The 16,908-nt window shown below is 38.6% G+C and overlaps 1 protein-coding gene across 5 annotated transcripts in view; it reads right to left on the minus strand.

Annotated features, from left to right (window-relative positions):
- Positions 1-6,985: 6,985 nt before the first annotated feature.
- LOC113069547 (F-box/WD repeat-containing protein 11-like) overlaps positions 6,986-16,908 on the minus strand; it is a 32,529-nt gene continuing 22,606 nt past the window's right edge. For all 5 annotated transcript variants that reach the window (XM_026242690.1, XM_026242689.1, XM_026242688.1 and 2 more), the window contains 6 exons: positions 14,437-14,686; positions 14,212-14,330; positions 12,810-12,920; positions 12,615-12,693; positions 9,664-9,828; positions 6,986-7,893 (listed from right to left, as the gene is read on the minus strand). In XM_026242690.1, coding sequence (XP_026098475.1) covers positions 9,667-9,828; positions 12,615-12,693; positions 12,810-12,920; positions 14,212-14,330; positions 14,437-14,686 — 721 coding nt within the window. In that variant the 3' untranslated portion in view covers positions 6,986-7,893; positions 9,664-9,666. The remainder of the gene's footprint in view (positions 7,894-9,663; positions 9,829-12,614; positions 12,694-12,809; positions 12,921-14,211; positions 14,331-14,436; positions 14,687-16,908) is intronic.

The following is a 16,908-nucleotide window of genomic DNA, read 5'->3' on the forward strand; positions in this document are numbered from 1 at the left end:
AGGAACAACGGCTCTACTCTGAGCTCCTCCCGAGTGACCGAGCTTCTCACCCTATCTCTAAGGGAGCGCCCAGCCACCCAACGAAGAAAGCTAATTTCTTGCCTTACAGCTCAGCTCCTTCTTCACCACGACAGACCGGTACATTACTGCAGAAGCTGCACCGATCCGTCTGTCAATCTCATGTTCCATCCTTCCCTCACTCGTGAACAAGACCCCAAGATACCTGAACTCCTCCACTTGAGGCAGGAACTCTCCACCAACCTGAAGTGGGCAATCCACACTTTTCCGACTGAGAACCATGGCCTCGGACTTGGAGGTGCTGATTCTCATCCCAGCCGATTCACACTCGGCTGCAAACCGTCCCAGTGCACGCTGAAGGTCCTGGTCTGAGGAGGCCAACATCAACTGCAAAAAGCAGCGATGAAATCGTATGGTACCCAAACCGGACACTCTCCGGCCCTTGGCAGCGCCTAGAAATTCTGTCCATAAAAATTATTAACAGGAGTCCAACATGCACTGGGAACAGGTCTGACTTACTGCCGGCAATGCGAACCGAGCTCTTGCTCCGGTCGTACAGGGACCGAACAGCCCTAAGTAGGGGGCCGCCGACCTCATACTCCCAGAGCACCCTCCACAGGATGTCGGGAGGAACACGGTCGAATGCCTTCTCCAAATCCACAAAACACATGTGGACTGGTTGGGCAAGCTCCAATGAACCCTCCATCACCCTGGAAAGGGTATAGAACTGGTCCAGTGTTCCACAACCGGGATGAAAACCACACTGTTCCTCCTGAATCCGAGGTTCCACTATCGGCCAAATTCTCCTCTCCAGTACCCTGGCATAGACTTTCCCGGGGAGGCTGAGAAGTGTGATCCCTCTATAGTTGGAACGCACTCTCCGGTCCCCCTTCTTGAAAAGAGGGACCACCACCCCGGTCTGCCAGTCCAGAGGTACTGTCCCCAACCGCCATGCGTTGTTGCAGAGGCGTGTCAGCCAAGACAGCCCCACAACATCCAGAGACTTGAGGTACTCGGGGCGGATCTCATCCACCCCCGGTGCCTTTCCACCGAGGAGCTTTTTAACTACCTCGATGACTTCAGCCCGGGTGATGGACAAGTGCTCCTCCGAGTCCCCAGCCACTGCTTCCTCAACGGAACACAAGTCGGTGGGATTGAGGAGATCCTCGAAGTATTCCTTCCACCGCCCGACGGTGTGCCCATCTACACTGTAAACAGTGTTGGTAGGGCACTGCTTCCCCCTCTTGAGGCGTCGAACAGTTTGCCAGAATCTCTTCGGGGCCTCACTGAACTCCTCCCAGGCCCGATTTTTTGCCTCCACGACTACCCGGGCTGCAGTCCGCTTGGCCTGCCGGTACCTGTCAGCTGCCTCCGGAGTCCCACAAGCCATCCAGGCCAGATAGGACTCCTTCTTCAGCTTGAAAGCAACCCTTATTTCCGGTGTCTACCACCGGGTTCGGGGATTGCCACCTCGACAGGCACCAGAGACCTTACGGCCACAGCTCCAAGCAGCTGCAGCGACAATGGAGGTGGAGAACATGGTCCACTAGGACTCAATATCTCCAGACTTCCTCGGGATCCGGTCGAAGCTCTGCCGGAGGTGGGAGTTGAAGATCTCTCTGACAGGGGGCTCGGCCAAACATTCCCAACAGACCCTCACAGCATGTTTGGGTCTGCCAAGTCTGTCCAGCTTCCTCCCCCGCCATCAGATCCAACTCACCACCAGGTGGTGATCAGTTGACAGCTCCGCCCCTCACTTCACGCGAGTGTCCAAGACATATGGCCGAAGGTCTGATGACACGACCACAAAGTCGATCATCGACCTCTGGCCTAGGGTGTCCTGGTGCCACGTGCACTGATGGACACCCTTATGCTTGAACATGGTGTGCATTATGGAAAAACCGTGGTTAGCACAGAAATCCAATAACAGAACACCGCTCAGGTTCAGGTCAGGGGGTCGTTCCTCCCAATCACGCCCCTCCAGGTGAGGCACTTTCCAGCACCCCTCCCAGAGACTCCAAGAGGGTCGGGTAGTCCGCACTGCTGTTCGGCCTGTAGGCACAAACGTCAGTGAGAGACCTATCCCCGACTCGAAGGCGCAGGGAAGCGACCCTCTCGTTCACCGGGGTGAACTCCAACACATGGCGGCTGAGCTGGGGGGCTATGAGCAAACCCACTCCAGCCCTCCGCCTCTCACCATGGGCAACTCCAGAGTGGTAGAGAGTCCAGCCTCTCTCAAGAAGTGTGGTTCCAGAGCCCAAGCTGTGCGTGGAGGTGAGCCAGACTATCTCTAGCCGGTACCTCTTGACCTCCCGCACAAGCTCAGGCTCCTTCCCCGCCAACCAGGTGACATTCCACGTCACTAAAGCCAGATTCCATGTCCAGAGATTGGGTTGTCGGGGGTCTCGCGTACGACTGTCACCCGATCCACTATGCACTGGCCCCTTACACTCCCTCCTGCAGGTGGTGAGCCCACAGGAGGGCGGCCCCACATCACTCCTTCAGGCTAAGCCCGGCCAGACCACATGGGGGAAGGCCCGGCCACCAGGCGCTCACATACGAGCCCCAACCCCGGGCCTGGCTCCAGGGTGGGGCCCCGGCTGTGCCATGCCAGGCGGCATCACGGTCCTTGATTGAAATGTTAACATAAGGGGTTTGTGAGGGTTTAGTTTAGTGATAGTAAAGAAAATATATTATTAGAATATATATTATTAGATTTTTTTTTAATAAATGCAGTTCTTTTTAACCTTTTATTCATCAAATATATTAGACAGCAGAACTGTTTCCAACACTCATGATAAATCAGAATATTAGAATGATTTCTAAATGATCATGTGATAGACTGGATGTTACATGTGACACTGAAGGCTGGAGTAATGATGCTAAAAATTCAGCTTTGCATCACAGGAATAAATTATTTTTTAAAGTAAATTAAAATAGAAAAATATTATTTTAAGTTGTAATAATATTTCAAAATATTACTGTGTTTTCTGTATTTTTGATCAAATAAATGCAGGCTTGATGAGCAGAAGAAACTTCTTTCAAAAACATTAAAAATATAAATGTTTCCAAACTTTTGATCTGTACTGTATATATACACACATACACACACACACACACACACACACACACTCAGTGCCATCCATTAGTATTGGAACAGTAAAGACAAAATTGTTCTGTTTGCTGTGGAGTCAAGAAATCTGTAAATATGATTAAAAGATGAATATGAGACAAAACTACAGAATGTCACATTTTATTATTGGGTGATTCAACACAAAGATGATTTACCAGCTAAGAAGATCAGTATTCAGTACTTTTAGAGTTCCATCTCCCTATCTGATGTGAGTGTTGGAACAGTTGCCTCACAGCTCTCACAGTGTTCAGCTGTGTCCTGTTGCATTAATTCTTCAGATATGAAAAGTAGGGAATGTGTTTTCAGTAATACCTATTGCTTCTGCATTCTAAAGTCTTCCATTCGATGATGACACACACAAACCAGGATGAAGATGAGGAAGTCGACTCTGGAAGAAGAACGAACAATTTGGATTAGAACTATAGGAAAAACAAAGGATATGGAGAAATCAAGAGTTTGGAAACTACCGGCGAAATCAGCAACCAGCGACGACCTGATCGGCTGAGAAGAACAATAGTTGATGACAGCCAAATCATAAAAGCTGTGAAAATGAACATGATACATGTCTGTAAAATCACCTACAACCTCCAGAAAGCTGGTGTGATGCTCTGTCAATCTAAAGCAAAAGTATGGAGAAAAAAGGGAACTGCAAATGATCCTAAGCATACAAGCTCATCTGTAATGCTGGGTGGAGGTGGTGTCTTCATTTTTATGATGACTTAATGTATGATGACAGTAGCAGAATGAATCTGGAAGGGTAGAAAATCATCTTGGCTACCAATATTCAAGAAAATGCCACCAAACTCATTAGAAAGCACTTCATATTGGATCAGGACAATGACCCTTGCCAGTTCAGTCAACAGCTTTATCAGAGCAAAGAAATGTGAAGTCTTAGATTGTCCTAATCAATCTCCAGATTTAAATCCGATTGAACATTAATTTCACCAGCTGAAGAGGAGACCAAAGACAGAAACTCCCCAAAACAAGCGACAGTTGGAATTGACCAAGAGTCTGGTGATGTCTGTGGGTTGCAGACTCACTGCTCTGACTGCATGCAAGGGTTCTGCAACTAAATATTAGCTTTTAATCTTTATTCAACTGTCCCGACACTTATGCTCACATCCAATAGTGGTATGAACTCTAAAAGTGCTGTCCTTTTTATTTGGTAAAGCGTGTGTGCTTTAATAATAAAATGTGACCTTCTGTAGTTTCGTTGCATATTCATCTTTTAATCATATTTGCAAATGTCCAAATGACTCCACAGCAGAGAAAGCATTTTTGTCTTTACTGTTCCAATATTTATGGAGGGCACTGTATATTAAGTATACAGACATGCATTAAAATATACAGGCATGGTATATTACAGTAATGCCATTTTTATATATATATATATATATATATATATATATATATAGTGATAAAAGTCAGAAGTAAATAATTATATAAAAGTAAATAATTGTGTAAGTTAAATAATATAGAAAATGTATAAGTATTATTATACCTGATTTAGCCTACATAAAACTAAATATACTTTATTTTTTACCTTTGATGTTGGAGTGAAATATGACCAGGAAATTTGGCTCATGACACTCAAATCGGACTTTTTTTGTAACATGGGTAACATCTAGCCCCAAATATTCACTACTAGAAGACCACTTATACCACAGTGTAGAGACCGAATCCAGGTCATATTGCTGAGCAGTGAATAACCACAGCTCACACAGCACAACACACACACACATTTTTCAGCACAGCAAACCACAATGACACTGACACACCGCAGCCAGACCCACAATGTAAAACAACGAGCATTACGTGCTCCTTCTCTCTCGCTGACACCACAAACAACTGACCTCTGACACACATTCCCTCTTTCCAATCCGTGAAGACACACAGGCCCGCCACGATAAAACTCTCCAAAGACACATGCCCTTTCTGAAGATGTGTTGGGCTGAAATGGCCTCAAGATTCCCAGACAAACATTCTCATGTCGGCGCTGGCTGTAAAGCCGGAGGAATTGTTTGAAACGGGGGAGAGTCTCGAGGTGCGCCAGGAACCGCAAACAGGTGCAGCGTTTGGGACTGTTGGTGTTTGTTTGGGAATGTTGGGGAAAAGACGGCTTGTGGCCTCTTCTGAACCTGCCTGTGCTAGTTTACACTCTTCTCGCTGGTTTGTTGTGAACTTTTCCAATCTATTCTGGACGAGTGACATTTACGCATTTAAATGCTTTAGTTTGCCAAGGAAAACCCATTGAGGACATATTAACATTTCCAAGCATAAGTCCACCCAGGGGTGAAGATGTTTGGCAGGGGTCGAGTGTAACGTGTTTTATCCAAATGGAACAACACTTCTATCAGCCAATCATGTTTCTGGAACCTGTGCAGAGGTTGCACTCAAGCCAGCCAATCAGACCAATGTTCAGATGAAGGAGGGCATTTCTAATTACGTTTATCCGACCGAAGGGAGTATGCAGTCTCAGTTTTATTTTCCAGTTCAACGTCAAAATATATTAGAACTGACTTCATTTACTTTCTTAATACATGTCCCTGGTCTTATCTAGATGGACTCATCTATACATGTTTTTCTTTCTTTCTTCTATTATTGATAATTAATTAGGATTTCCCTGAGTCTTAACACTCTGAGCCTTTGGTTTTCAAACTGGAATCCAGATTAGAGAAAAAGCATGCTTAAAAAAAAAAAAAAAAAAAAAAAAAAAGAAGAAAAAAAAAATAATAAAGAAGGATTTAAAATGAGTAAATAAAATCTGAAAAAAAAACCCACACATCTAACAGTATAAGGTTGAGTAAAAATCAATGAATAACTGAATATATTTTTAAAGACATTAAATATTTTCCAGATAACATTTTAGACATTTATAATAATATTTAAACCTTCATAATATATAATTCTCAAATTATACATTTTAGGACAGTCTCAGATACAACTAGCTCCTCTGAATAAGTGCAAACCTACAAGAAGTATCATAATCTGCTAAAAGAAAATGAGACTATTGGCTTCACTTTAACGGACTGCCAATGTCAGAGTGTTTATCACACAAACCAAGACAAGACAGGATTTCTGGAAGAATTCTCTCTCTTGGCACGAGTCTGGAATAATCCCCAGCCCACGGCGCTCTGTCATCCGATTATTCCTGAATCAATCAAGCGCTTTAACCAGCAGCTCATCAGGAAAGTTCAGGCTTGTTCAGTCTGGATGAACTTGGGTCAGTCTGGAGAGGGACAGAACGTAGCTGATCAGTGACACCTAGCGGTCGCTCTGACAACAGCAGGACACGCTGCTTTGCTGCATCTCATTATTTAAGGGGAACTTCTGGGGTCAAACTGCATATTGATTATTATTGTTAATCAGTCAGGATTTTCTGAAGCTTAACTCTGTTAAAATGAAAGACCTGAAGTCAGAAATATACTCAGACTAAGTGGTTTTCAAACAGTAAATGTAAAAGAAATTCATATATATATATAAGCTTGGCCAACCTGTTAAACAAACTTAACCAGATTCTTGCATAAGTTGCATTACTGTGAAAGTAACAAACTCCAGTATTCAAGGAGCCGATAGTTTCCTTCACAAGTCTGACTTAAAAAAAAAAAAAAAAAAAGATGTATTATTTACATCTTGTAGCTACTGTAAACGTGTCAACAGTTTAATTAACTTGAACTAACCTGCACAGGGAGATTTTCTTCAAACCTTTGCTCCGCCATGACAGCAGTTTATCTGAAAGAGAGAAACTGAGCAAAGAAAATGCATGCATATGAACCACAAGAGGTCTTTTTCACTTGTGTAAAGTATGTTTTAGGTTTAAAATGATACATTAATCATGGTCAGGTACTTTATTCACAATATTTTTTCTTAAAAAAACTCTTTTTTTAATATACAACACAATCTGACAAGACAATTTCGTTTACAACTAGATTCAGCCCTCGATGAGCAAGCAGGCAGAGAGAAATCAAACCAGACATTGAGAGACAAAGACATACAATGCCTAGCAGAACCATACAGGAGAGATGAAGAGGCCAATTAAATAGAAAAACAAAATCATAAAAACTAAAGACGAATGGGAAAGAGGCATCAGAGCAGACGGTCACCAAACTGATCCTCGCATGCATGCAGACGGACTTCTGCTTCTCGCCGTCATCCTGAAAAACACCTGTGTCCCTGGTCCTGAAGAGAGATGAGGCATGAAAAAGTCCTGAACCTTCACCGCTCACTTTTCTTTCATTTCCGCGAGAGTCTGACTACTGTCCAGGTCTCTTTCTCTCACACAGCAGTTCGCAAAGTCTCAATGACCTGTCCTTCATCCGTACGTCACTCCCAGAATCCCAGCGTCAGTGATCCCCGTGTGGATATGAGCTATTAGTAGTGCAGATCTCTGGGTTATTGAGCAGCAGTGATAGTACAGATACGGTTTGAAGCGGATTGAAGATACGTCTGTGTGTGCGCACGTGTGTAATTGTGCTTTTCTTTTCCCTGCTACTTAAAGCAGAACAGTGCTGAAACCCAAAAGTGTGTGTTTGAATCTTTAGTCTGTGTGTGTGTGTGTGTGTGTGTGTGTGTGTGTGTGTGTGTGTTTGGCAAAGCATGACTCTATATAGGTTTTGTTGTGTAAAGTTATAGTCAGACAGAGAAGAGGAGGTGGATCCCTAGGCACCATTCTGTGACGGACACGGCCAACAACCAATCAGCTCTCAGCTCTCCCAGGATACACTGGCACATAGAAGAGGCACCTGAACAGACGAGACAGACGTATGAATGAGAGATACAATCAATCAGTCTTTAAAGAATGGAAAAAATTTTTTTTTATATATATATATATATATATATATATATATATTTATCTTTATATAAATATATATATATATATCTAAATATATATATATATATATATATATATATATATATATATATATATATATATATATATATATTAGGGCCGGGACTTTAATGCGTTAATTGAGATTAATTAATTACACAAAAAATAACGCGTTAACTAAGATCCCGCATTTTTAATAACTTATTTTTGCACCGCGGAACGTTTCTCACTGGATGAGTTTCGGCGGGACCGATTATACTGAAGCACCAACTAGCGTTCGCATATCACCGCAGCACATCGAACCAGGGGGCAAGGAACTCAAGGGGCAAGGAACTCGACCGGAAGAACTTCACTTGCGTTAGCATTCCCATTGACTCCCATTCATTTTGGCATCACTTTGACAGCGAATAACTTTACATCTGAGGCGTTTAAAGATTCCGTTTGTCCATTATTTATTTCTAAAGATACACGACAATGTATAAAGGGCTCCATTACCTTCTATGTTACATTATGGCCCCGTATAAACAGTTTTTGTAAAAAATAGGCTAACGATTGCGTCATAACCACTCGTCTCTCTGTCGCATTACCGTACAGACAGGAGGAGAAGCTCGCAGGCAATTAACTTAATATGGCGTACTGGCGTTACATTTTAAAATACTATACAAAATAATTAATCAGAATACTTACTCCTGCTCACTCACGACAAAGAACTCCCCGCTCAAGCTCGCCGTCTCTGCAAGATTAACGATGGCATTTTTCACGCACAGCTACTAGAAGATTTACATCTGTCAGACAGGTTGCTGACATCGTCAAGCTTCGTTTGAGTCTGCACGTCAGAAACAGAAGTGCTAAAAAACGCTAAAACTGGGCTTCACTTGTCTCAATTGAGTTCCAATGGGGTCGCTGTGTCCATTTCTTTTACTGTCTATGCATCGAACCTCAAGTATCACCTCAACGCAAAAAATATAGCAGCTAGCGTGGACTTTACACTTTATGTTGAACTATGTATTATTTTGTTGTTGCAACAGTTTATGTTGAACTCTTTATTGTTTTGGCCAAGGTTATTGAGAGTTGGACTTAGTATGTTATGGCCTCTGAAGCAACAGAGAGATGTTTTCTAATAGTCAGTGTTTCCAATGTTCTGAATGTAATTGACAGTATTGTGTTTTACTTAAAAAAAAACACTTTACAGAAGGTTTCAGCACCTATAAGCTTCCTGAATTTCTGAAATGTACTATTTCTAAATTGTTCCTAAATATGCTATTGCTACACTTCATGGCAAAAAATTGCACTGGTGTGCTAGACTTGGTTGAACAAAAATAAACAATATTTTGTCGCTTAAGCTTATGTATTCAGTCACTATTCAATGGTATACTATAAATCCATGTGAAAAAAAAATTACTTCTCACTGTTCTCAGGTCAAATATTTATATGCGATTAAAATGCGATTAATTTCAATTAATTAATTACAAAGCCTCTAATTAATTAGATAAATTGTTTTAATCCGGTCCCGGCCCCTTTTATATATATATATATATATATATATATATATATAGAATCAAAAACTTTCTGACAAACATGTAAAATCACCAAACATAGTTAAAGCTAAACTAAACCAAAAATCATGATATATGTTACGAAGTTCAAATCTGATGAATGATTGAAAACTCTGCTGTGTGTGTACCTGCTATCTGGAGACGTATGTGTATGTCCTCGAGGGCGATCGCCTCTCCGGCTGGCCGTTGGTGGAGACATTCAGGAAGTCCCATATGAGGATGGTGTCGTCATGGGAACTGCTAATAATCTGGAACTCATCAAACTGCAGTCGGAACACACGGCCAGAATGCTCCTGCCAGAGGTTACCATGACAACACACATGAACAAAAGAACATACAGTAACGCACACGCAAACACACTGCAGAGCTCGCTCAGACACGGTGAGTATGGTGTTGAGGAGTAAACGCAGCAATGTTACTGACATACCTGCATGATTCTGCAGCATATTAACTGCTCAGCTGTTGAAATAATCATTCAGTTAACCTTTATAGAAATGTATACAAAACAGAATTCATAATTCTCAAATCAACAGTCTCCTTGTGCTGGGGAAACAACTTTGCAGCTAGTCTGTTAAACTGCAGGCTACTTGTACTAAAAGCAGAGGTAGATTTTTATTTATTTATTTTTAAACAAACTGATTGGCTAAAAAAGGTCAGATAACTATTGAGGAATCTGATTCTTTTATTGAATCCGTTTGTTTAATAATATAGCTAGAAATTCTAAATCTTTCAGTGAAACAGTCGGTTTCAAAGTTTGTTTAATAGTTTAGCTAGGAATCTGATTCTTATGGAAGTTCGTTTCCTCCACAAAAAAAAAAAAAAGAAAATGTAAATAAAACAACAGCACGGTAATTGTGACTTTTTATCTCAGAATTGCAATTCAGACTTTTTTTTTTTTTAAATGGCAATTGCGAGTTGTAAAGTCAGAATTGCATGATATAATCTTGCATTTCTAACTTTTATCTAAAGTCAATCTAAAGTCAATTGCGAGTTATAAAGAATAGGTTTTTTTTCTCAGAAATGCAAGAAATGTGCAATTCTGACTTTAGCATTTGCAGTTCAGGGAAAAAAAATGTCAGAAATGTGAGATATGAACTAGCAATTGTGAGAAAAAAGAAAGTCAGAATTGCAAGATTTGCGAAAAACAAACTCTTGACTTTAAAGCACGATTCTTACTTTATTACTCGCAATTTTGACTTTATAACTTTATAAAAGAATAATTCTGTTATAAAGTCAGAAATGCAAGAGAAAAAAAAAATCAGAATTGTGAGATAAAAAGTAACATTCAGTGTACTGTTTGAGTAAATGAATTACTCCGGGATATTTGTTTGTTTGAACTCAGAGGGAGTGTCAGACACATTAAAAAAATTAACAGCTTAAGTCATTTGTGGATTAATGCGTATTAGAGATGCGAACCGTTTAGAACAATTCAGTTTGATTTGGTGATTTCGATTTCGGATATCCAGACTGCTTTGATTTGAACTCTCTCACGACAGACACGGAAGAGAAGACAATGCTGAATAAAGTTGTTGTTTTTGCTATTTTTGGACCAAAATGTATTTTCGATGCATCAAAAAATTCTAACTGACCCTCTGATGTCACATGGACTACTTTGATGATGTTATTCTTACCTTTCTGGACATGGACAGTAGACCGTACACACAGCTTCAATGGAGTGACTGAGAGCTCTCGGACTAAATCTAAAATATCTTAAACTGTGTTCCAAAGATAAAAGGAGGTCTTACATGTTTGGAACAGCATAAGGGTGAGTTTTTAATGACATCATTTTCATTTTTGGGTGAACTAACCCTTTAAACCTATAACATTTAACATAACATTGACCCATTTTATACTGACTTTTTTGCCTATTTTTACCTGAATTTAGTCTCCTAGTTCAGACTTTATAACTCAATTTAACTCAACAATAGTGAGAAAAAAAAGCCAGAAGTGTGGGATAGAAACTCATAATTCTGAGTCAAAAATAAAAAAAGAGATTGAGGAGTTGATTTTGTTATCAGATTTTAGAAATATAAACTCTTTTTTAAATTATTTTATTCCATGGCTTCAATAGACAGCTACTTTACAACTGTCATTTTCTGCCACCAGATAGCCTCCCCCACCCAAAAAAAAAAAAAAAAAAAACACAACTTGCAAACTCCGAAACTTTGCAAGTAGGAATTTAATTATTTTAGTGGATCAGTATGGAAATCAGATTCTTTTAGTGAATCAATTTGTTTCAAAGTTTGTTTAACAGTATTGCTCGGAATCTGAATCTTTTTGTGGATCAGTATGGAAATCTGATTCTTTTAGTGAATCGATTTTTTTTCTTCAAAGTTTGTTTAATAGTACAGCTAGGAATTCAATTATTTCAGTGAAGCAGCTGTTTCAATGAACAATCTCAAAAATAACTGATCAACTACCGTATTTTCTGGACTATAAGTCGCACTTTTTTTCATAGTTTGGCTGGTCCTGCGACTTATAGTCAGGTGCGACTTATTTATCAAAATTAATTTGACATGAACCAAGAGAAATGAACTAAGAGACCTGAACCAAGATAAAACATTACCGTCTACAGCCGGGAGAGGGCGCTACACTGTAGTCTACACTGAAAACATAGAGCGCCCTCTCGCGGCTGGAGACGGTAATGTTTTATCTTGGTTTTGGATAAATGCGACTTATAGTCCAGTGCGACTTATATATGTTTTTTTCCTCATCATGACGTATTTTTGGACTGATGCGACTTATATTCAGGTGCGACTTATAGTCCGAAAAATACGGTAATTCACTTCATTTATCATCATCACTACATTCCCATATGACCTTATGTTTTTAATACTAGCATTTCTAGTAGCCTGCAGCTTGTCAATCTGTCTTTTAAGTAGCACTGTGCGACTGCTTATTTGAGAAATATGAATTATATTGAACAAATTTTCCTATAAAGTTAACTAAAATATTATTTCAAATGGTTTAACTAGCAGGGTAAATAAACTTGCAGTGACCTCTTGTAGTCGTTCAGTTTTATAATATGTGAATGTGACAAAAAAAAATATGACGATGTGATTATTTTATTCACACGCACCACAAGTGTACGCAGACATAATGTGCTGGCAGGGGCCCGAGGATCCAGAGCTGCCTGTAAATCCCAAACTTTAATTTTCCTGCAGAAGAAGAGAGAGAATGTGAGGGTGAGTTATGGCTGCTCGTTATTAACCAGGTTCACAGATGAACGGCCTGTCAGAAACAGATGGTGCTGGGACTGTGTGTGTGTTTTCACCCATCATATGCTCCGCTCACGATCCTCTTGTTGTCGAATCTGATGCAGCGCACAAGCTCCTCGTGACCCTCCAGCACACGCAGACAAGCACCACACTCAATGTCCCACAATCTGAACACACACAAACATATGTTCAAGATTTGAGAGCTTTTAGAGAGCATTTACAGAGTTAGTTCAACAAGAAATCTGAATGGTCAACATTTACTCATTCCAAACATGCATGACTTTATTTCTTCAGTGGAAACCTAAAAATAAAGACTCAAATGATGAGTCAAGAAAAAAATAAAATAAATTAAATAAATAAAAAAGTTTTATAAAAATACATTAGTAACAGTAGTCTATACAACTCGTCTCGTAAACTATATTTTAAGCATTCTGAATGCTTACAATAGATTTGTGTGAGGAAAACACATGAATTAAAGCAATATTTACCAAAAAAGGGGAAGATTTTCAGTGTGTAATGAATATTCTAAGACAGCTTTTGTATGCCTCCGAAAAATGTTTTATAATGTAAGTCATACAGACTATCATAAACACTTTAACGTTTTTTTTTTTTTTCGTAAACCTTCTCAGATCTAATAAAAGGTACTTGTTAAATATCACCTTGCACATCAACTCTTATTAATACTGTACTGTTCAAAATTTTTGGGTCACTAAGATTTTAATTACAATTGTTTTCAGGAAAGATGCATTAAATTGAGAAAAGTGACAGTAAAAGATTTCGATTTCAAATAAATGCTGTTATTTTGAACTTTTTCTATTCCTTTAAAAAATTGTGAAAAAAATGTATGACACCTCAATATTTCAGCAAATCAGCATATTAAAATGATTTCTGAAGGCTCATGTGACACTGAAGACTGAAGTAATGATGCTGAAAATTCAGCTTGCAACTTGCAAATAAATTAAATATTACATTATGTTTACACAGAAAAAAGGGTTATTTAGAATTTTAATAATATTTCACAATATTACCGTTTATACTGTGTTTTATAATTAGTAGAGCAGGTATAATTTTTTTTGAAAATGTAAAAAAAAAACAAAAAAACTTAAATTCCCACATTTCAAACATATTAATGGAAGTGTATGCCAATGAGAAAATTATTAAATTAAAATGTTAAAAAAATTACTATAAACACTAAAATAATAACTTTTTTCCACTCAAAACATATTGTTCTTATTTTCACACTCACATATTTGTGTACTGATATAAATGTATTAAAATTACGGTTTTACCATTATTATAAAAACAAAACAATATATATATATATATATATATATATATATATATATATATATATATATATATATATATATATATATATATATATATATATATAAAATAAATGAATACATAAACTAAAAATCACAATTCAATAAATAAACACAATTAAATGTAATAAACCTGATGGTGTTATCCGAGGACCCGCTGACCACGAGTCTGTCTCTGTACTGAAGGCAGGCGATGCCGCGCTTGTGACCGTTAAGCGTCCGTACAAACTCACACGTGCTGGTGCTCCAAACCTACAAACATATACAAGATTCTTCATCTACATCATCATCACACTACAGCTGCCAATCACTCAATACTAAAGCCCCGCCCACCCACTGACCACTTCCACCCGCTCACTTTTATGGTTCTGTCTCCAGACGCAGACACGATGTATTTGTCATCAAAGTCCACCACGTTGACGGCGGCGCGGTGACCCACCAGCACACGGCGCAGGCTGATGTCGGTCGCAGACGCCATGTCCCACACAGCGATGGAGCGATCTTTTGAACAGGTCACCATGAGACCGTTACAGAAGCGCAGGTGCAGAACCGCCTCGTTGTGATGGATCAGAGTGTTGAGAACCTCACCAGAAACAACATCCCACACCCTGAGGGAAACAGAGAAAAAGATGAGCTTGTGCACAACTAATATGAGAGAGACTATGGTTAGCTAATTTGTGGTATAACATTTAAATAAATTAAGATTATTAATAATAATAAAAATAAAATTTTGTTTAACTTGATGTACTAAAATAACTAAAACTGAAATATAAATTAATAAACAATATATAGACACTTTTAAAAAATTAAAACGTATAAAAAAAAAAACAAGATTACTAAATATTTTTTATAAATTTAGAAAAAATTATAAAAAAAACTAATTAAAATCTTACAGTATCTAGTATGTATTAGGTCCCTTTACACTTACTCATTTAGACAGAACCGTTAAGAAAAAACAATTTCTAGCTAAAGGAATATTTAAAATCTGAACATAGCAGCAACATTTGTACTGATTAAAGAAAGTATTTAACATTACATTTGGAAAAATTCTCACTGACAATGCTGTACAAACAAAAAAGTGAGAATTTTATTCTATTCATGCTCACTATTTCAGTAAACCAGTAAAAACAAATATTGTTACATATATAAACAATTCAAACACCTGTTTCTGTGAATATATTGTAAAATGTTATTTATTCTATTGATGATAAACCTGTATTTTCAGCATCATTGCTCCAGTCTTCAGTGTCACATGATCCTTCAGAAATCATTCTAATACGTTTTGGTGCTCAAGAAACGTTTCTGATTATTGTCAATGATGAGAACTTTTGTGCTGTTTCATATCTTTGTAAAAACGTATACATTTTATTATTCAGGATTCTCTGAAAAAAAAAAAATTAATAGAAAAGAGCAGCATTTACTTGATATAGAAACCTTTTGTAACATCATAAATGTGTTTTGTCACTTTTGATCAATTTAATGCCTCCTTTTGACTTTTTGGCGGCACAGAATTTCCTTAAAACAAAAGAAAAGATTCCCACACTATTTTTACAACAATTCAGGTACTAAATATCTCCTGTAATAACTGCTATGCTCTTTTGGCATAGCTGTTGTTAAAACAAACTAAGTTAGAGGCAAAACTCTAGTGGCATAAATTAATAAGCGCAGCAGGTGCAAAACACAGATGGACCATAAATGACATGTGAACGACCTCACCAGAAGCTCAAACATCCTGCTCGAGCTGAACGCGGCCAACTGATGTGTTAATGCTTTTTAAACACGATCACATTACAAAGCTGCTTCCCTCTTCAGGTGTTAAACGTCCACTCAGAGTGATGTAAACCTGATTTATGCAGCTGTACAGCTCATTCCCTCAAACTCACACAGGTGAGAGAAACACACACACACACACACACACACACGCACTGGAAAAGATGACAGAGCTCTGTCCGCAGATTTAAAGGCTTCTAGGGAAGTGAGGTCACCGTTTCCATGAAGATTGTTTAGCTGGAGGCAGTATGTGTGTAAGACATTTAAAACCAATTACCTAATATATAATATAGATTTCCATAATTTTAGACAAAGGACTTTTATAGCTGTTCAGGGATACAGGTTAGAAACCATCTGAGAGATGATTGTGAAAGAGAGAAAAATGTGTATTGATTAAAAAATATATCTATGCTCTTTTTTACTGTGTAGTTTATAATAAAATAAATTATAATTACATTTCATAGAAAGTCCAAAATAACAGCTTGTATTCAAATTGGAAATCTTGTTTTTAATTATTATGAAAAATTATAATAATAACTGGACCCTGAATAATAACTGAACACTAGCTCCATCTATTCAATTTCTTTTCTATCTATGTCTTATTCGGTTTTATATATTATTAAAAAAGACGTGTATTGCGTTAGACTAACAGAGACTTGTCATAGCAGTTATATATTGCTGCTCTTTTGTTGGTTTGATTGTTTCTATTGTCCTTATTTGTAATTCAATGTTGATAAAAGTGTCTGCTAAATGATAAAATGTAAATGTATTCACAGTAGGGCTGTCAACGAATATTCTAAATTTGAATATATATTAGAATAGTTAAAACAAAAAATTTTGAAGGTGAAAATTAATATTCAAAAAAAGAAAAAAAAAAACGCCTGTGGTAATAGAGGCGTGGCTATCTGCTTTGCGAGTGGGCGCGCTAGCGTGCCAGAAGGTTAAAGCACAGGTCACAGGAGTCACTGCATCACTGCTGAAAGTTGACACGTCTTCATGGAAGATGGCAGAAAGTGCAGAGCCCAACTCGACCGCAGCAGAGAAAGCGAGGTAAAATTGT

This window comes from Carassius auratus, unplaced genomic scaffold (assembly GCF_003368295.1).
Source record: "Carassius auratus strain Wakin unplaced genomic scaffold, ASM336829v1 scaf_tig00001753, whole genome shotgun sequence".
Classification (NCBI taxonomy): Eukaryota; Metazoa; Chordata; class Actinopteri; order Cypriniformes; family Cyprinidae; genus Carassius; species Carassius auratus.